The 21,194-nt window shown below is 40.5% G+C and overlaps 1 protein-coding gene across 3 annotated transcripts in view; it reads left to right on the top strand.

The window, feature by feature from the left end:
• Window positions 1-9,224: 9,224 nt before the first annotated feature.
• The window catches only part of TMEM65 (transmembrane protein 65), a 30,560-nt gene continuing 18,590 nt past the window's right edge, over window positions 9,225-21,194 (top strand). Inside the window, exons 1-2 of one of the 3 annotated variants that reach the window (XM_077782147.1) lie at window positions 9,225-9,543; window positions 12,208-12,447. In XM_077782147.1, coding sequence (XP_077638273.1) covers window positions 9,225-9,543; window positions 12,208-12,447 — 559 coding nt within the window. Of the gene's footprint in view, window positions 9,544-12,207; window positions 12,448-16,362; window positions 16,444-21,194 lie in introns of all 3 variants that reach the window. The other 2 variants (XM_077782149.1, XM_021542319.2) reach the window with 2 other exon arrangements.

The following is a 21,194-nucleotide window of genomic DNA, read 5'->3' on the forward strand; positions in this document are numbered from 1 at the left end:
AAAATAGAAATATAAACTTGCAGTTCATTTTGCTTTTGAAACTAGACTATAAACTGAATGGTTATGGAGCGTTACACTGAGTGATAGATGTGTCATAGCTCCACTGAGCCTCTTTACCTCCAGGCACCTAAAAGTTTGGTGTTGCATGTAAAATTCTCTCTTTGTTTATAATCTAAGAAGCTATTGATTTTATTTTCTCTTTGTTTATCAAATACAAATATCTATATAACACACAAATCCCCATAAAAGCAATTTATTTTCTCCCCATGTGTTATTTCTTTCAGAAGAAAAATAATTTTGAAATAATTCCTGTATAGCATTAAAATACCTGAGGAAAACAGGTTAATAAATCAATAAATATATTTTCAGTTGTTGTAGCATCTTTTAAACCCAAATGCAAATTTTGTACACTTATTAATCCCCTATATGTAAAGACTGTGACACTTTGCTGTAGGTTGAGAGCAAAAGAGAAAAACAAGAGTACAACAGTGGCCTACTGTGTTGGTAATGAATGGATGCAAGACTGATCTGTCCTTTGTTTTATTTGAAAAGATCAGAGCAATGAACAATTCAGCCACACTTAGCGTGGCACTGCTCTGTCTGAGAATATGGGTCAATGTATTTCAGCACAACATTCCTCCATGGGTTATGAAGGTACTGAAAAACTCAAGTTAAATAAAATATATGATAAATATAAATATATTTCAGTTTAAAAGCAAAGTGGATTTCATAAGTGAGACTCAGTGGCAGCAAACATTCTCCTTTATGAACAGGATTGTTTGCTTGTCTATCCACTCTAACATGTTCCAAACAAATGGCTAAGGGTGTGAGAGCATTGGTTATGATGTTGTTCATGTGGCCCGTTGTCCCTCTAGTTCACAAATCTCACCTCTGACAGTGATTGCCACCTGACCTTTGCAGGAATGCAAGAAACCCACAGCAGGTAGGTATGGAATAACCTGCTTTCCATAGAAAGTGGCTCATAACTAGAATTTGGCTTCACTCCTGACTCATAATGCTCATTCGCTTTCCCAACCTTTTCACATTTAATTTTTATAACCATTCTGCTAAATATCTCATCTTGATCTGACTCTTCTTTAGCTTCAGAGCAATTTCTTAAGGGCTTGCACAGGACAAATTTCATACCCTGCATCTTGTTTTATAACAATTCTCCCAGCAACAGCATGGAAAAAAAGGGGTGAGGACATCAAGAGAACACAGAAAATGGAGCCAAGATACAATGCCCAGAACCTCATACTTTGTTGCAATAAATATTGACAGTTTTCTGCCCCTGCCTGTGAGACTGGGAAAATTCCTTCTGTCATCTGCTTGTCCAGGTCTCCTGGATAAGGCTATCCAAAATTTAGGAAGGAAACCAAGTTCTTTCTTTAATATACTTTAGAAATATACTAAAATTTATTACAATGATAATCTAAAGTACTAAAATATCACAGATACTAACTTAAGCAGAATACATGCTAATATTGGAACATACATGCAATGGTCATTCCTTACCTGTAGCAGCTGGGTATCAGCTTCACTGGGTCATTTGGAATTTAGTGCAAAGGCAAGACTTCTTTCCATGTGGTACTGCTCTGTTCACCCCCTGGTACAGCAAGCACTGTCAGGGGCTGCCAGCAGTGAACCCTCAGTGGCAGTGAAGCAGCACATCAGGCCATGCCTTGTGCAGCCAGCTGCCCCTGACTATTCAGATTGTTTCCAGTTTGACACAAAATGCTGCTGTTCAGGAAGGAGCTCAGGGTGTTGTACTGACCGAGACATTGTAAAGCAGTGGCTTTTGGTCATTGCTGATCTATTTCACATTTGCATCTGGTTTTCTAGGGGTGAAGAAGTTTCTCTTTATGAACAAATTCTTTGCCTCCTCTCATATCCAATTTGATATTAGGTTGAATACAATACTAGAAACAGTTGGCTGAAGTAACTGCACAGGAATCAGACATGCAGGCATAACATGCATATTCCAATTCTTTGCTGTGAGCGGCCAGTTACTATAAAAGTTCTCTACTTTCTAACTCTTATCCTTAGGGAATTATTTTCCTTTTGCTAAAGGAAAGAGGAATCAAGATTTCAAAATTTTGATCTTCATTAATACATACAGAAATAAAGTGGCTAATTAAAAACAAAACTACCACGACATAAAAAATGTTAAAAATGCCATTTGATTTAATGGTGGATTTAGCATTTCACAGTCACTTGCACATTTGGAGATTATTATATCTCCATAGTTATTATGAACTGCCTATAACTTTTTCTTCCCATTTCTGAATGAAATATTAGTGCAAGCTATCATAATGATCTTACACACCACCTGTTTCTGTTCATTTTCTCATCTTTCTGTGATCATAGATTTCCTTATTTTACATAGATTTATATGTCCTCTACAAACAATTAAATAAATCTTGTAGGCAATAGAACTTTTGATGATCTCACTGAAACAGTGGAAGTCGCCTGAAATTTAGACAGTAATTAAATATTCATTGCCATTCTCAGAATGAATTAATCCAGCAGTTAAATCTTCACAGCAGCTATTCTACAAGAAACATTTAAATGTGGATTCTAATCTATTCTGAGTATTAATAATTTTTTTAATTTGAGGGGATATGCGTATGTGACCTTGTTCAGGAAAGAGTTAACTCACTAGTTTAGATGCTCAAGCTTCCAGACAATGAGGATACAAATAATTTTACAGTAAGACATTGGATTTTTTGGCACCTCACCTGTTTATTTCCTTCTTTAAAACTATCTAGGTGATAAAATCAGTTAGATATTGGCATCCTAACTTGTATTCCTGGAACTCATGTGATTTTTAAAATTGAATTTTCATAGAAGAGTTTAGGCTATGAAATTTTACAATTATTGACAGAGGCCATCACATTATCACCATGTATAATCATATTTGCTTTGTATAACAAGGCAGCTTCAAACAGCAACCTAATTATCAAGAAATTAGGGAATGGGGATTGAAAATTGCACTGAAGGTTTCAACACAAGTTGGCATGGTTACTTCTGGAAAAATAGGGGACTAGCAAGTAACAACTGGATGGGGGAGAGCTTCCAAAAAGCAGCTACGGGCCCTTCTAAAGTAATGAATCAGGCACAGCCAGGCAGAGTATGTTAACAGGGTAGTCAGTGTGGGTGGAAGACTTCTAGAGCAGAAAGTGAGAGAGCCAAAGAAAGTAAGAAGCTGATGTAAAGGAAAAACAAAAAAAACCCAGAGAAATCTGTGATGTCAAACTGCCTGAAAACCTCTGGGGGGATGTAACAAAGCTTTTGTTCATGACCTCTTTCACTGAATGTGTAAACAGGCTGAACAACAGCTTGGGCTGCCTTTTCAGTACTATTTAATTCTCATCTCCTGTGACTAATTAGCTTTGCTCTTTAGAAGTAAACAGGATCAAGGGGCAATGTGGATAATGGTGACAGCGATGTTCTATAAAGCATGAGGGAGCAGCAGCCTCGGACGCAGCGAAACAGTATCAGGATGGGGTCACTGTAGGTCATCTCATCCATTTTACCCCGCAAAGTGGTGGATGTCTCCAAGGCCCTAACCCAGCTTGTTGTAAGGCTTTGAGACCTTTATCTTTCTTTCCTGTTTCAAAGGAAGGCAATGGTACAGTGTCCTTGGTGTGATACCCGCCCCAGAACTCAGCAGCCAGATGCAGGAGCTGGGCAGAGGTGCTCTATGGCATCCCCGTGTTCAGCTGGCTGCAGAGCTGGGCAGGAGCTGCTCGCTCCTCACAGCCCATCAGCCACCCCACGCCCTGCTCAGCATTTTCATAGACCCAAAAATCAAACTTACACCTCACAGCCCATCAGCCACCCCACGCCCTGCTCAGCATTTTCATAGACCCAAAAATCAAACTTACACCTCACAGCCCATCAGCCACCCCATGCCCTGCTCAGCATTTTCATAGACCCAAAAATCAAACTTACACACCTGGAAGTATGTCTAAGTACCCCCTGATGACAGCCACAGCTTTACACTGATGTTGGAGACCCTCTGTACAGCAGAAATTACCAGAGCAAATTTTGGACCTTCTAGTCCTTTTTTGGGAGAGATAAAATAGAAAACAGCTAATTTGGCTCAATAAATGTAAGCTATATATGTTGCTTTCCTCTAACATTCCTGACCCTCTTTTGGAATATTTCTCTTCTTTGATAATCCCTCCTGACACATTTTAATGCAGTTTACTAACTGAAACAGTTCAGTGCTATCACCTTACCCCATTTATGAACACAATCCTTTTTTTTTTATCTCAAAGGATGTACTGATCTTTATCTTTTCCAAGTACAAGAACACAAATCCAGGATAATAAAGGGCAAAATTTCCCATGGTACTTAATGTGAAAAGCTCCAGGACTCATTTGAAGAAATGTTGTGTACCATATATTATAATTGTGGGAGGAATTACAATAAACACTTATATTTGGCTCTTCAAAGTCAAAAGAAGAACTAAGAGATTGTCTAAGCTGAACTAAGAGCTTCACTAAGATAAGATTTCACTCAATTATTATATGAAGCAGATCCCATCCTGTAGAAAATTACACTTCAGAAAGTATTTTCACTGCTAAAATAAAACTCTAATTCTGATTGGTTTTGGCTTAAAGATTTGCCATACTTCAATATACATGGATGGCAGTGACTGTACTGTATAATTTTATTGTGTGCTGAAAATGTTGTTTCATAAAGTAAGTGTTTTAGAGACTATGTTTATGTTAAACTTACAAAGTTCCAATCAAAAAAGTGAATAAATTGATCTTTGAAGTCTCTTATTAACCAGCATTTTTCTTAACCTTTACTAATTTTCCCAATATTTTTTAAACTATGTGCAATTTATCCTAGACTGAGGACACTTTTGGTGAATACAATATTCCGAAAGCATTTACCATAAAAGGCAGACTAGACAGAATATGTGTAACTTCACATCTTGTATTTGAAAACTCCATGTTTATAACTCAAATAAACTCACTATCCCTTTCAGGCAGTGTTCCAGAGGGATCTTACTTCAGTGATTGTCTAACTCGATCTTCAAGTTTGCTCAAATCTCACATTGTGTCTTCCACTTTCTGGATGTTAAAGACATGGAATAATTTACAAAAGAAAGATGAAGAGCAGAAAAGATCTTGACACTGTGTAAGCACTGTTCTGCAGTAACTAAACATCCCTGTGTTATCAACAGTTTTCAGCACAAATCCCAAACACAGCCCCATACCAGTTACTGTGAAGAACTTCAACTCTGTCCCAGATAAGGCCAGTAGAGTCTAAGCCAAAAATTGTCCTGCAATCATTTATAAGTGTTTATCAATATTATAATGCATATGATTGTACAAAAGGTCTGCAAGGAGGGAAGTGGTGATGATGAGAAAGATCCTCTGGCTGAACTTGATCTCCTTTAAGTTCTTAAGCTGTGAGAGCAACTTTTACACAGGCAGATCATGTTAGGAAAAGAGGCAATAGTTTTAAACTTTTAAAAGAGGAAAGTTTAGGTTAGATATCAGGAAACAGCTCTTTACTTGGAGGGTGGTGGGGCACTGGAACAGGTTGCCCAGAGAAATTATTGATGCCCCATCCCTGGAAATGTTCAATGCCAGGTTGGATAGGGCCTTGAGCAGCCTGGTTTAGGGAATGACATCCCTGCCCATGACACGGGAGTTGGAATGAAATGTCTTTTGTGTCCCATCAAGCCAAGATATTCTGTGATTCTATGATTATTATTCTAAGACTGCTGCAAATTCTTCTTTTATTCCTAAATTATAAGATCTTACTCACTTTTTGCACTATTGCAATAAATAATGATAATTTAACCTCTTAAACTTGTCTTACATTAATATTTTAGACTGTAGATAGGATTTTTAATTTTAGCAAATAGTCAATATATTTCAGGGCTCCTTTTTTGAGTAAGCATTTGTGTTTCATACTTTATGGATTCTTTCACCTGCCAGCACACAAAGGACTATAGGGCCAGCCCCTAACTGGGCTAGCAGGACCAGAGAAGCCTTTTGTTTTTCAGAGAAGCCACTTGTTTTTCACAAATATGAAGCAAAATAAAAGTAGCTTGTACTCTCTGGGGCTGTTTATCTGCAAGTTACCCAGAAATTTTGACCTGCATAGGTAAGAATATAGTACTTAATATAAAAATGTGATACTTAATTAGTAAAACACAAACTGTGTGTAGTTGCAATTTATGTTATTAATTATCAACCTTTAAATCTTGGTCTTACCTTAGCTAACAATATTCACCTTTTAAATGGGCAGAAAAATCATCTTTAATAGAAAGTTCCTTCATTAATATTCCATTACTCGACCACATAAGAATATGATTATTAAATGTACACCCATTATTCATATAGGATGAGGGCTGCAAAGCATTTCCTGCCAATATCCACAAAAATACTTGTCTCTCAGCTCTGCAGTCCCTAGAAGGCCTTGCAGAATTCTCTTAAAGGTGGTTAGCATTTTTCTGCTGCTTTCTACATAATCTGCCTTCCACTTTTTAAGGCTGAACTTACCTAACTTTCTGTGTAATATTTTCAACAATTTCCTTCTAGTTCTGTCAGTTGGTGTATAAGCCATCTCTACTAATTTGGTCACTCATAATATACATCATATTAGGAGAAAATTAGGCTGTCAGCAAAACCCCTAAGAAAATACAGGGAAACTTCTGCATTTTTCAGAATATTGTGAGAAATATGGATTTCAGCAGGTTCTCAAGCTCTGCTGGAGTGGCAGGGACTAACAAAATTTACTGTACACCACCCACTGAACAGAGTTAAGTAGACAGTCTGATTAATTAAAGTGTCAGTTCAGCCAATGGTTTCAATTTCCCTTTTTCACAAAATAAAAGCTCCAACAAAAAAATATGGAAAAAACCTATCAGGTTATTTAGGTAGTTTCCTGTCCTTGCAGAATAAACTCTCCAATGCCATTTTTATTCCAATTTGTTCAATGCAGTTTAAAGGCTTGGAAAGGTGTAAACCACAGCTGATGGCCACAGAAGAATTTACTGTCTGCTAATTCCTGATCTCAATCCTGACACACAGTAATTACTTTTATTTTCATAACAGTATTGTATATTATCTACTTAAATAATGCCCTTACACCTCTCTATAGAGTGAATATTCCTATACAGCAAATACCTAAAGGCCATGCTAGAAACTTCCTGCTCATTGTCCTTCAGTGTCTGAAAAGACCTGCAATGTTTTGAGTCTTGTCAAAACACCTGAAGAATAATCCAGATGCAGTCACCTTATGTAATATCGGAACAGTGTGACACAGGCTGCAGTGGTGGGAAAGGGATAAAGTCTCTTTTCTTACCAGAGGCCAGTGTTCCTTTGCTCTGTCTCTGTAGTCTGGTGCAATCCAGCTGTGTGAATGTAAAATCATATATAATATATAATGCAATCTGAAATACATCCAGTTGAAGTATAAAAGGCTTGGTCTCTGGAAAGTTTGGTTTTTCCTTATTTTTCATGTAGCATTTTTTTTTTACGTATTTGTAGCCCCATTGCATTTCCTGTCTTACCATGTGGAATCATGAATTTTTACTGTAAAAGTGATCTGGCTACCAAAATTTTAACATCATTTTTGAGCAGATTTATGAATATTGTTGTTACAGTTCTCTGGGATTGAAAACTATTACTGATTTCCATATTTCTCCTAAAGAGTAGCAGAAGGTTCCACTTTTTCAATGAAACAATTGGGAAGATAAGTACAATTCTGAACACCATCAAAGGCTTAGTGGGTCTGGGTCAGGGGTATACAGAGAGACAGAATTGAATAAAATTTTTCCTCTCAGAGGCAGGCTCTATTAGATGCACGGGGAAAATGCACTTAAATGAAAATAGTAGCCTATACTCATCTACCTCTGCTATTTCACCAACAGGATGAAAATCGAAATATTATATGTCCAAGCCATTACAACTTATTTTCTACATTTCTGCACTCACTTTCTTCTCCTTCTGTACTGATCACATAGTATATGTAAACACTCATAGTCTTGAATGCATAGTTTAGATAAGGAACCTCTGTTTATCATGAGATCTTTGTACCACATGCAGCCATGAAAATAGAAAGAAAATGCTGCTGTCAAGCAAAGTTAAAACTGAGTTTGCTTTCCTCCAAGAAGGCAGCAGATCCTCCTGGCTAAGGAAACCCCCTGGATGGACATCAATAGGTCTGCTACCTTCGGTGTTAGAGAGCTAGAGATATAGCAGTAAATTCTGAATGCTTTCTGAAGTCACCTTCGCATTAAATGAACCAGGCATAAAATATGTGAGTTCCTTGTGGTTGTGTAGGTTCTTCACAGTCTAATTACAATATCTAACACAATTTGAATATAATGTTTTGAAAAAACAGTGAACAATTGTGGTGGTATTTGTGGCATTTGAACAATGGATGGTATTTGTATCAGCGAAGCTAAGAGAGGTTTAAAACCAAACCTGATTTTAGAGCAACCTCTGTTACTTCAATATATAAATTCTGTCCTTAATGTGTTTTCTTTTAAATAACTGTTCCGGGTGTGTCAGGTAGAATACCTGCCAATTAATTTAAAAGAATAACACCGCTATATGCAAGCGAAGTGTACTTAACCTAAAACTGGATGATGCAACACCACAATACTCTAGGCAAGGGCCTGGAAAACGGGAAAGACAAGCGAAACCTCATTTGTGTTGCCCGGCTAAGCTGCTGGAGCCAGGCGCTGCGAGAAGCCCTGTGCGCTCTCGGGCACCACAGCAGCGGGTGTGAGGGAAGGCTTTGGCAAGGGAAGGCGTTGGGAAGGGAAGGCGCTGGGAAGGGAAGGCGCTGGGAAGGGAAGGCCGTGGCAAGGGAAGGCGCTGGGAAGGGAAGGCCGTGGCAAGGGAAGGCGCTGGGAAGCAGCGCTGCCCGGCCGAGCGCCCGCAGCTCCCCGGGCGCGGCCGGCCCGCTCCCCTCAGGGCGGCCGGGCGGGCGCCTGCGCGGGGCCGCCCCGCGGGCCGCTGGCCCCGCCCTGCGGCCGCGGCTCCCCGAGCGGAGCGGAGCGGGGCCGGGCCGGGCCGGGCCGGGCCGGGGTGGGGCGGCGCTGCCGCTGCTGGCGGGAGCTCGGCGGGGCGGTGCCTGGCGCGAACCGCCCGGCCCCACCGGCGGAGCAGCCGCGGGAGCGCGGCCCGGGCGACTCGGCCGCGGGCGGTTCTGGCGGCCCGAGCGCCGCGCCCTTCGCCGGCTCCATGTCGGCGTGGCTCGGCCGGGCGGCGCTGCTGCTGGGGCGGCCGGGGGGCCCCGCCGCCGTCCCCTCGTCCTGCCTGGGCTCGCTGCGGGGCCCGCCGTGCTGCTGCCGCCGCCGCCCGGGCAGCCTGCGGGGCGGCGCCGAGGGGCTGCTCCTCCCGCGGGGGTCGCGGGCGCTCGGCACCCACCCCAAGAAGGAGCCGATGGAGGCGCTGAACACAGCGCAGGGGGCCCGCGACTTCATCTATAGCCTACACTCCACCGAGCGGAGCTGCCTGCTGCGGGAGCTCCACCGCTTCGAGTCCATCGCCATCGCCCAAGGTGAGCCGCGACCCGCCCCGAGCCCGGCTGCGGGCGGGAGGGCCGGGCCGGAGCGGGCCGAGCCTCTGAAGTTCGGGGGTCGGTCCCCTCGCCCGAGCGACTCCTTCGGGCGAGTAGGAAACTCAGCGGGAGGAGGCATCGAGAAGCGCTCGCCCCTGTGTGTTCACGTAATTGGTATAAATGAGGCACACGACCTGAAATTTAGTTTCCAGAAGCATCCGCAGCACCTTTGGAACTTAAATTTGCCCAGTGTGGCAAATCCTCGGTGGGTCTGTCATCTCACCGGGTGTTTCAGAGAGCTACGGGTGGCCATTTTTCGGGATGGGAGTAGGAAAGTGTGTCTCATGATATCCTCCGGACACCAGGGCAGCAGTAAATTGATTTCAGACCTCTTAAGAGACGCCGGGCTGCTGCTGCTCCGGGAGCTCATTCATGAGTTACACTTCCCTGCACGGGGAGCTGCCGGCGCCGCTTCTTGGAAGTGTCGGTGTGTATGTGCTGGGAAGGTTTACAGATGTATCTCTGAATACAGGGCTATGCAACGCCAATTAAAGTAAATCACAGTGATTTTTTCTAGTCTCATCCAGCTGTTCTTGGCAACTTGACACTGTTCCTTTAACAAATCAAAAGCTGACAAAACCAAATCCTCTTAATTACAGCCTCCTTACTTCTAGTTCTGATCCTCAGTTGTAATTTACAATCCCTATTGCAGCGAAGATGATAGCGGGTACTTAAGAGATCAGTGTGCATTTGATCTAGGCCTCTTTGTGACTTTGATAGTAGCGTGCCCTTGGAAAGGGCATTTCTGTGTCTTGTGGCTCCTCTGTAGATGTCTGGAAACAAATTTGGGTGGGCAGTGAACAGGTCTGAGGGTCAGCTGCAAAAGTGTGGCTTTTGTGAAGAGACAGAAGCCTTTCAGGTATCTCTTTGGTTTTGTTTGTAGCACACTTGCATATGAGCACTGGTGTTTCTAGTCAGAGTGAGAGTAGTTCACTTAAACACTTCATTTTGGGAGCAGCGCTTCTGTTTTGCAGACAGTGAATCAGTTTTATTTTTTTACAACACAGAGGGTAGAATGCTTTGAACTGTAAGTTGACAGTAACTTTTTAATATTAACAACTAATGCTCTTCCCAAATAATTCCTCAGCACCTGAAGGGTTCTTTACTGTGAGGTTTTTGTGTGAGTTTCTGTCTCATTGGTTATTGCTCAGGTTAAACAGGATGGAGCTGTGTATCTGGAGGATTGTGTGGTGGATATCAAAATAAGACTTTAAGATTTCAGTGTAGTATCTCAACTTTTATACAGATATAAATCAACAGATGGTCGTATTTAGTATCGTGTTGCTCAGATGCTGTTATAGTGTGAAAGTCCACTGTGTAAAATGCTGTGACTTTCTGATGCTTCGGGATTTAGAAGCAAAGTAACAAAAGCATTTTGACATTTTACTGCATGGGAGATTATTAGTTGGTTTTAAGTTTAGTCCACTAGTGGAAACTGCAATTCACTTGTGCCTGAAACTGTAATGGTTAATCATGCTGGAGAGATTGTTTCAGCAAAATCTCAGTTGTGGGTTTAGTAGTCTCATCGGTAAGGGCTGCGTAAAGCATTGTAATGCCATCAGACCTCATCCTTGGAGTCAGATTCTTGATCTGCCCATCTAGCTTGATAAGACTTTTTTTTGTAGATAACCTTTTCCATTAGCCTGCTGTATTCATGGGGTATTTTTACCAGACTGCAGCATGGTAATAGCTGTCAGCTTTTACCTATAAGAAATTCTGTTTCTTCATGTGTTACGAAAAAAGAAAAATCATAACTGAAAAGGGCTTCTAGTAAGTCTGATAAAGTGAAATTGGAGAAAACCCTTACTTTTAATTTATTGCCCATAGCTGTTTTCTGTAGAGGATTGGTATTGAAAGAATTCAGATTTTGTGTGAAGAAGGTCAGAGAGGTGTTGGATATGTATCATCACTCTTAACACTGGAGTGCCAGAAGACAACAAGGTGGATAGAAGGGCTACACTTGGAAGAAAATTAGAGGCTTTTCTGAGCTAGATGTTTGTATTCTGTATTTAAAATGCTTTATTATGTTTAGAAATATTTTGTATGGTTGCTCTTTCCTGCTGTTGAAATGGTGACTGTGTAGCAATGACCTGAATAGGTATGCAGGTTGTAAGTAGCAGATGAGGGGAGAGCTATCTGTGCCTTGCTTTCCAGGTACTTTCTCTGATTGACTTGTGTCACTTTTGATCTGTACAAATAATGAGTTCAGTCAAGACAAAACTGTTTTAGAGATGTTTGGTTTCTTATCAATCCTCTTATTCACTGGCAGCATGCTGTGGCTCTCAGCAGCTGATTCTTTAGCTGAGGTCCCTTGTTGTACTTTTGTGTTGATTTCCAATGAAAGTGATCCAAATGCAACCTTCACATTTTCTTCTTTACTGCTTGTGTAAACTCCCATGTTCTGTTTGAGTCTGAAAAATCAGTTTCTCCTTGATCATGAAATGGCTATGCAGTTTTGCTGCTGTGCTTAAGCTTGTTTTGTGCCTGTTATCTTTTCATTATTTTTTATGGAAAGGGAGGTGTTAGTCCATACCCTCTTAACACAGTCCTTATTGGGTTAAGTTTTGACCTTCTTCCTTCAATACCTCTTCTGTGCCCTAACAGACCCCATATCAGCTAGGGGAGGCTGTCAGCAATATGGGGAGACCTGGGCACATCAAGAACCAAATGGGGCAAGTTCCTCAGCCCATTCCCAGGCCTACCACCAGAAGGATGCAGTTCCACCAGCTAATTGCCCTAGCACGAAATATGACAGGACACACTATCTGTGGCCTCCGCTAATGGCAGAGGCTGCGGGGAAACCCATCCTTTGCTGCGGCTGCTACGCTGAAGGACGGTCCTCAGGTAGGTGAGCTGTAGCTGTTACCTGTAAGTTAGGTGAGTCTCTGAAGCATTTTTGAAACTTAAAACATCTGTTTGTGCTGTAGAATATGTAGTCACATGTTCTACAAAAGTGTAGGTGGGGAGAGGTTTGTGAATATGTTCCTGCCTGCCATCACCTTGTCACCTGTATTACCTGCAGGTTCATGGAGCTTCCAGATACTGGGCACTAGAGGTTGGTTAAGCAGCCTAGCTTATGAATAAACACTGACTGAAATTCTGCTGTTGTAGTGCTTCAGAAGACAGAACTCTGTGAGAATGTGATGGCTGAGAGCTGAAAGCCTGAGTTTAAATTCATAGATGCATTTTGTATAATAGAAGTTGGGGGGAAGACTGTGAAACTGAATCTTGATAGAATAATTCTCAGAAAATATTTTGAAAACTGTCCTGATTTAGACTATAATCTGTATCTTACTATCTTAAAATTTAGTCAAAACATCACTGAGCTGTTCTTTCTGAAGACAGCTGCAAATCCTTTCTCATCTGGATTTAGTTTTCCCTCTGCATTGAAGTGTCTAAGTACATTTTTTTCCCTTGTGAACCTTGGAAAGATGAATGAAATGTTCCATTTTCCCAAGAGCTTTGAAACAAAGTTTTTAAATTTTAGTTTGTGTTTCTTGTAAGCATGTCAGCCACACCCAGCCGCACTAGGTAGAGATGATACATGTGGAATTGAATACAAGTGATTTGTATCTTTTCATTTTCATGGTTATAGGAGCACTGAAGTAGCAAATAGGCTGGTTGATTTCAAATGTAATAGTCCTGCTTTCTGTTTGTAGAGGTGGTGCCCTGTAAACAAGGCTTAGTTTTGTTTGCTTCAGATAGTCATATTTCTCTTGTTTCTTTCTTGCATAATGCAGATGAAATTGTAAAATCTTTCAGGAATTATGCAGAATGATTTAATGCTTCTGACTTTCTATAGCAATAGTTCATTGACAAAAGTGGTGTTAGGAAGAAGATGGATCTTCTTTCTTAAGGAGCTTATATTTAGGGTTTCTACCTTTAGTTTCCTGTGCGATGATTCATGAAAGATGCACTTGTAAGCAGTGCAGCAGGCCAGGTAATGAGGCGGGAAAATACTAAAAGGTTTGACTTTAAGTAAGAAATACTAAACTTGGTATTTTTGTTGTGTCTTTATTGCTTCCTAGGGTACTGTTGGTCTTTTATGGGCTGCTTTGCAACATTCTTGAGCCCAAATCTAACTACTTTTCATTAATATTACTAACACAGTGATTATCTAGGGTCTCTAAGAAATCTCAGTCTTGACAGTGAGAGAATTCTTTATTTTCCCATCTTTTGTTGCAAAGATGGGAAAACAATTCCTGTTTTCCTGTCTTTCTGTACATACACATAAAATACGTATGTATGTGTATATATAATGCATAAAATAGATGCTTTTAGTATATAATGTATATACATTGATCACAATTCTTTTGATGCAGCTATAGTTGCATTTTATATTTTAAGTGGAAGACTTTTGTGAAATGATCACTAAGTGGAAGTGTAATTTCTTCTTCTGCTGCCTGGTGAGGTTGTGTATTACCTGGAAAACATGCAAAAGCACCATAGCAATGAGTCTTGACAACTGGTTCTGTAATTTAATTTGCAGGTTTTGGAGAATGCTGTTTCTAGGTAGATTTTCTTTGAAGGCACTGGGATGTCATACCATTCATAATAATCTGAGATACATAAATAATCTGACCAAAATGGCGCATTCTGATAGAAAACTGTTCATAAATTCTAGTTACTTCATCTTGTTTTTGTTAAAAAAAATTCAAAACCGTAGCATGCAGGTAAAGGGCTCCACCTCCTTGCATTCAGTTGGGCTGACAGCTGATGCAGAATCTTAGGGAATTCATAAGGTTTTAGCTATTGCTGGGTGAAATCTTATTTGGTGTCAGAAGAAACCTCACTGACTTATGTTCTGGTGTTAAATGTATGAGCTTCTCAGTTTACTAGAATAGCTTAGTGAGTGTTTGAGCCTATGTGCCTCTAGTTCCACAGCTTTACAAAGAAAAGTTAATTCAAAAGATGCAGTGCCATCAAAGATGAGTGAATTTCATTGAGGCTTTTAGACACTAAAGAAGTCTCCTGTGAAAAAGATTTCCTCTGTTGCGTAAGTCAGATGCTTCTTGCTGATATGAACAAACTGGTTCATCTGCCATGGTGGTTTAGGACTGCTTGGATTTTAGCACCTCTTTTTGTTAGAACTGAATCTGTACTAACACAACAAAGCATAATTCCATCGTTCTGGAAGTACTTGTCCTGTTTGAAGAGTGATTTCACAGTGCGAGGTTTGTGGCAAGCACTGCCCTCAGCCCGCTGAGCTGGGAGACAGGAACTGCTCGTGCTGCTGAGCTTTGACAGGTACTGTGGCACCTGGTGGGACAGTTCTCTCTTCCTCTCTCCCTCACAGACCCAGCACATGCAGGTGAATGCCACACTGTGTGGAGCAGTGTCACCTACTTCTCTGTCCCTTGCTGTGACCTAGGGCAATACATTTTTTTACTCTAGTGTTTGGTTGCTATTCTAGGAAAAGGTCTTCTGGCAGACTGCTGGCGAGTGTCTAATTCACAAGTTTGAAGTGCCCTGTCAAGCTGGTAAAATGACAAACTCTTGCCAGTCTGCCTTTGTGAGTTCCTTTATACTCTCAGACCATTGCAGTCTACACCAGGACTGTTACCAATCTCACTGCTGTGTCAAAAATACTAGGTGGTGAAAGAAATACTCAGTTTCAGATGGAAGGATGAGCTACATTTTGCTTTTGAAACTTTTTAAATATACCCCCCACCTCCTGCCCAGAGTCTTGGAGCTCTCTCATGAAGGCAGAGTGCAGAAGGAAAAGTGTAACTGAGGCTCTACTGATCATTTTCATTAACATCTGAACCTCATGAATCACAGAATCATAGAATATCCTGAGTTTAAAGGAACCCACAAGATTCATCAAGTCCAGGTCCTGGCCTTGCACAGGACACCCCCAAGAATCACACCATTTGCCTGAGAGCATTGTTCAAACTCTTCTTGAGCTCTTGAGGATTGATGCTGTGACCACTTCCCCAGGGAGCCTGTTCCAGTGCTGGACCACCCTCGGGGTGTGAAACCTTTTCTTAATATCCAACTTCAACCTTCCCTGACACAGCTTCAGGCCTTTCCCTTGAGTCTGCCACAGACAAGAGGTCAGTGTCTGCCCCTCTGCTTCTCTGGGCTGAGTAAGTTTGGGCTGTTTGGCCTGGAGAGCCTTTCTTCAGTTAGGAAGAAATTCTTTACTGTGGGGGTGGTGAGACACTGGCATAAGTTGTCCAGAGGAGCTGTGAGTGCCCCTTTCCTACAACTGCAGGTCGGATGGGGCTTGAAGCAAGGGGGTCTAGTGGAAGGTGTCCCATGGGGTTGATCATTAAACAGTCTAACATGGGGATGATCATTAAATCCCTTCAAACCCAGACTGTTAGGTAATTTAGGGGCTGAAGTTTTAATGTCATAAACAAGAAAATTGGTGCATGGTCACTCATGATAAAACTGTTCTGAAACTACTCTCTGAAAGTGTCAGCTGTAACTGTCTACCTTTTAACTACCTGCAGCAAGGTAGTGTTTTCTGAAGTTCATGATTTTTCTGTTGTGGTTTGGTTTGCTTCCATATTCTGAAATTTTACTTGCTCACATAACTTAAAGCAGATTCATTCTGCTTGAATGCAGAAACTTTCTCTTATTTTTTTTTGTGGAGAAAACCCTGTAACAATCAAGCGGAATTGGTGTAAAACTCACAGAAATTCAGTCTTAATATTTATAAAGGATTTTTTATTGCTGATGGCTGCTTCAGTATTGATTGGAATAATTTAAATAATGACTGATTGCTGTTTTGCTTTTGAAAACTCGTTGTAGCATTAAGGTATCCTAAACCACTGGTACCACTCGAGAAGCCAGCAGAGGACCTAGAGTTGCCTGAGACGACCAGTGAATTTGGTACAGTAGAAAAAACCCAAATGGAAAAGTGTGTTTCCTGACATGTGCATTGCATAAGGCCAGCAGGCTGCTAGTTTGACAGACTTCCTGCATGCTTGTTTTGATGCATTTGGCATGTATTGCTGCAAGAAATAAAACTACACAGTTTTTGTTTGTGTTCATATAAAGCCTTCAGTCTCAAGAATTTCAGCAATCCACATCTTCAGGTACTTATGCTTAATTTGACCAAGGTGTTGCAAGCACAGGTCTTTTGGAAACTGCTGCACTATACTAGAGTTTCTAGTTAATACTTGACCAGAGATTTCAGATTATGAAGCAGCTTCATTTTTCTGAAGCAGCTCAGTATCAGCTACCTTATGCTTTTTTTCTTGGAAAGTGATATGCATTAAATTATGGGGTCCAAATATAATGTAGGAATGATGCTATTACTAAAAAAAATTATTTAGTTAGCTGCCTTTGCCCTTTCCTGCCAAAGGTAAAATAAGATTGTTTCAATTAAAATAAAAGATTGCTCCAATTAAAATTTGTTTTGTCTTTTGCATGTGTTTCAGCATGTGATGAATACAAAATAGGTGTCATGCACAAATATCTTTTATATCATTAATCAGAAAAAAAAATCTGATTCTGAAGCCATTGTTCTTCAGCTGTGTCTTTTGTAAAATAGTACATTTTAGAGCTAAAAGGAATATCTGTCTCCCAATAACTCTCCTGTCAATTACAAAAGCTGCTTTTGATTCAGGGCTTTTTATGAAGATCACTTGAAATGCAGCTTTTACTTAGAGTGCAACTTAAACCCTTGAGAGTGATAGGTTCAAAACATTTAGATCTCCCTGCAACAGGCACGAATGAAATAGATCATGTGTATTCTGTGAACACAGAGGTTCTAGTGTGTAACCTCAATTAAAAGAAAAGGAAGTCTGCCAGTTTCTCTGAGAAAGAAATTATTTAAAGCTGACTCATTCAACTGAAAACTCTTAGCTTTAGTCAGCCTCATTTATTATTTAATCAATCCAAATATGAAACTACAAAGGCATCTGTTGTCTCCAGAAAAAAAATCCTTTCTAAAAACAACAAGTAAATGGAAAAATAAATACATCATGCAAACAGAGTACTTAAAGAAGCTGTCTTGGGTCCCTGTGCTGTTGTTGGGATTTTTTTATGAAAATGGCTCATTTTGGGGAAAGTTGGACATGAATATGTGAGCTGCCTTGTGCCTCCCTTCTGCTTTATCCTTAAATTAGTACAGTTATATTTCAAATATTCTGAAAGCATGTATTTTTGTTTCTGTTTTGTTGCTGTGTGTGAGAACTTCCTTTAACAGTGAATGAACATGGAATTTCTGGGACGTGACTAACTCATGCCTAAACACATGCTTCCTCTGAAACATGGGGAGTATTTTAAGGCAAAGCCCACAAAATACTTTTTTCAACCCAGCAGAGTGCATGTTTCATTCAAAACTATGGACTATAAAACCATAGATTTTTTTTTCAGTGTTCATTTATTTAGGGTGCTTAGATATTTATATGCTAATTGTTAATAGCATATTCCCTGGCAGCCATAGTACATAGTGATACTTGCTACTTGCTATACTTTTCGCCTGCATCAATTGCCAGTTTGATTTTGTATGTAATGGGTTCATAATATTCATTCATTTTTGGATATCTTTTGAGTTTTTATTAAATTTTATTTAGACTGAGATACTTTTGGCAAATATTAACAGATAATTTTTTAAAATCACATTATTTTCTCTAGATAATAGAAAGGGGAAATAGATACATATTTAAAACACTGTGTTTTGAGATGGATCATATTCTAACTCTCCTATTGGCTTAAAGCAGCCATAAGAAGAAGGTGGTTTATTTTAGTACCTCCTACTGCCTGTGTGTAGGGATAAAACCTTTCCTTAATGCTGTTAATATACTTCATGGCTTTTAGGCATTTCCAGAATTAAAACATGTTTTACTGTTTGGCAGTGATCCTGGTGAAAGGCTCCCGCATGACCTGGGGGAAGGACACAGCTTTGAAAAATCTTTCTAATTTCAGGAAAAATTGAAAAGTTTGAGACAAAAAGGTTTCTACAGTGAGACCAACTTCAACTGAGAAGAGCCAAATACAGTGTCCAGAGTGGCCTGGCCTTAGATTCCCAGAGCTCAGTTCATGGAGATAGTCTGGGACCTGTTGTCTGGGATTCCCAAAACATTCTGGGAAGCCCTGGGGGAGACAGTCCCTAGTATGTGATTCTTGTCTGTGCCATGGACAGACGTCTCTGCTTTGGGTTGTGTTGTGGTATGTGAACTTGTACTGCCACAAAGCTCGGGTCCAAATCCTTACTGGGAGCCAACAATTGCTGCACTTTGACCTGCTACATTTTTCTTTTAGGCATTATCAGTTTCTGGTTATTATACAGTTACAGTAACTTTTAAAATTATTTGCACTTGATAGTGTTTGACTTTGTGCAGTGATCTATCCCTTAGTACTGGCCAGTTTGCTGTAACTTATCTTGCACTAAGGGTATGAATCATCAGTCTCCATGAGGATATCATTCCATCTTTCATAACAGTCTGAACTAGTAGAAACTGTGTTTTTTTACTTTATTTAATGTTGTGGAATACTGGAGAAAAATGTGCATGGAACAAACTAATTTCTTTAGCCAGATTCCCTTTCAAATACCATCAGCTTGTATTTTCAGATTACAGATAACCTCTTGATCCAGTTGTTTCTTTGCTTCAGTTCTAGTAACAGGTTGATTTTCACAAAGTGCGAGTAAAGCTTTGATGTTACAAATGTAAAATTAACTGTTCTGCTCATGAGTGATATTTAACAATTTCCAGCTAGATTTCCAGCCATATTGTCTGATAAAGGTTTTTGCCATAAAGAAGAGATGGTACAGCAGCTGAAAACCCAACACTCGTTCCACAATTTCATTATCTTTTTATATTATTTTATGGAGTAAAGTAAATCAAATAAATAGGTAGCTGCAAAAGTGATGGTGCTGTTATAAATAATCAGCCTGGTGAACTTTTCCTCTTGCAAATATTCAACAGACTTCTGATTCTGTGTCCCTTTCCCTGAACAGAAGAAGTATACCAATGTGCAGTTGAGTTCTGACAAATCACAAATGGCCCAGGCTGAAAAAGACTTCTTATTGGGAATTATATGTGACCTTTTTTAAGTTTTTTATTTGTTTATTGGATATGGTTTACCAAAACAACAAAAAAAAGTATTTGGATTTGTAAAGTTTTCACTGTTGGATTGCATCTCAGAGTGGGATGCTAGGAACCTATTGTGTCTACCTCTTTTCCATGCTAACATCAGTTTTTGCAGTTGCAGATTACTGAGTTTTACTGTGATTTGTGTCTGATCCTGTGTTAAAAGCTCAGTTTAAAAAAAACTCAATTTAATTGCTTTTTCCCAGTCATAGAGAAAAAGCATTCTCCCTGGTTTCCTGCAGTGGGTAAGAGCAGGCCTGGAAGAGCTGTGGATGAGGTGATGAGTAGTAGATGTGACTTGGCCATATGGGTGTGGATTTACTCTGGCTTCACCTGTGTTGTTGTAAATGAGTGTTCTTTCCCAGTCCCAAAAAACCTCTGGGTATGAAAGTCTCAATTCTGCTTCCCATGGTCCCACTGGAGGTCTTCTCTGGGCCTGGCTGTGTACCTGACTGAGAACAAGTGCCAGAATAAAGAAGTCCCAAATGCATGATCAGGTGGGAATTTAGAAACAGGAGGAAAGTATCAAATCACCCCTTGCAGTAACAACATGACTTCAGTTCAGGGTGCAGTTTTTTATGTGACATAAGTTTCTGCCTTTCTGTTTTCTCATGGGAAGGGCCAGGAGGGTTTTTGTGCCTCAGGCAGGAGCCTGTTCTGGGATCTCTGTGTTGCTAGCAGCACAAGGTGACTTGCACTAGTGAGCAATACTGGTTTTATCTCCCAGGTTACCTTTGCAGTTTTGGCAAATACTTGCAATTATATTTTTTAACTCAACATTTGTCTTGTGCCTAGGAAGGGAGCTGTCTCTCCACTCCCTTCCTCTGGCTGTCTATTCAGGATTATTCATCGTGGTCTGAGTGGCTACCCCCACATCACCACAGTACTTTGCTTCAGCACTGCAAAAAACAACTTCAGCCTGAATCCTTCCCCTTCTTTGCTGCTGGATAAGGAGCTGTATAAACATTGCACAGATTTTGGAGAAGCAGAGGGAGAAGAGAATGAGGAAGGAAAGCAAGCTGGAGGCACACTGTGATCAGTCTCCATTGCACTGTGAAAAGCTAAAGGGGTGCATATTTCATTAAGATCTCCAGTAAATAGTGGCATTGCAGTATGTCACTGATGTGGGCAGTGCCACAGCATACTTTCCATTGCCATGGGGAGAAGTGTTAAATACATTAGATTCCATATTTCCTCTCCTCTGGAAAACAAATCAGGTATCTGTATGCAGAAAACTCTAAGCTGAGGATTTGTGCTTGTACTTCACTAATTCTCAAGCTGATTAGCAGAACTGGAGGTGATGGGTGTAATTTCAGTACTCACAGGATTCTGCTGCCTGCTTACAGTGGAGCTGTGACAAAAGAACAGGTTAAAATAAACTGTCAGTGGAAAAGGGGAAATTTGTAAAGCTGAAAACCAAAAAATGTCCTAAGTAGCAGAACTGTGTGTTTCATAAACTGGCATTGGGTACTTTCTGAGAAAGTGAGGAAGCATTGGGATTAAATAGATGGACCAGATGTGCAGCTCTTCATAGAGCAGAGG

The sequence above is a fragment of the Lonchura striata genome, chromosome 1, assembly GCF_046129695.1.
Source record: "Lonchura striata isolate bLonStr1 chromosome 1, bLonStr1.mat, whole genome shotgun sequence".
Taxonomy (NCBI): domain Eukaryota; kingdom Metazoa; phylum Chordata; class Aves; order Passeriformes; family Estrildidae; genus Lonchura; species Lonchura striata.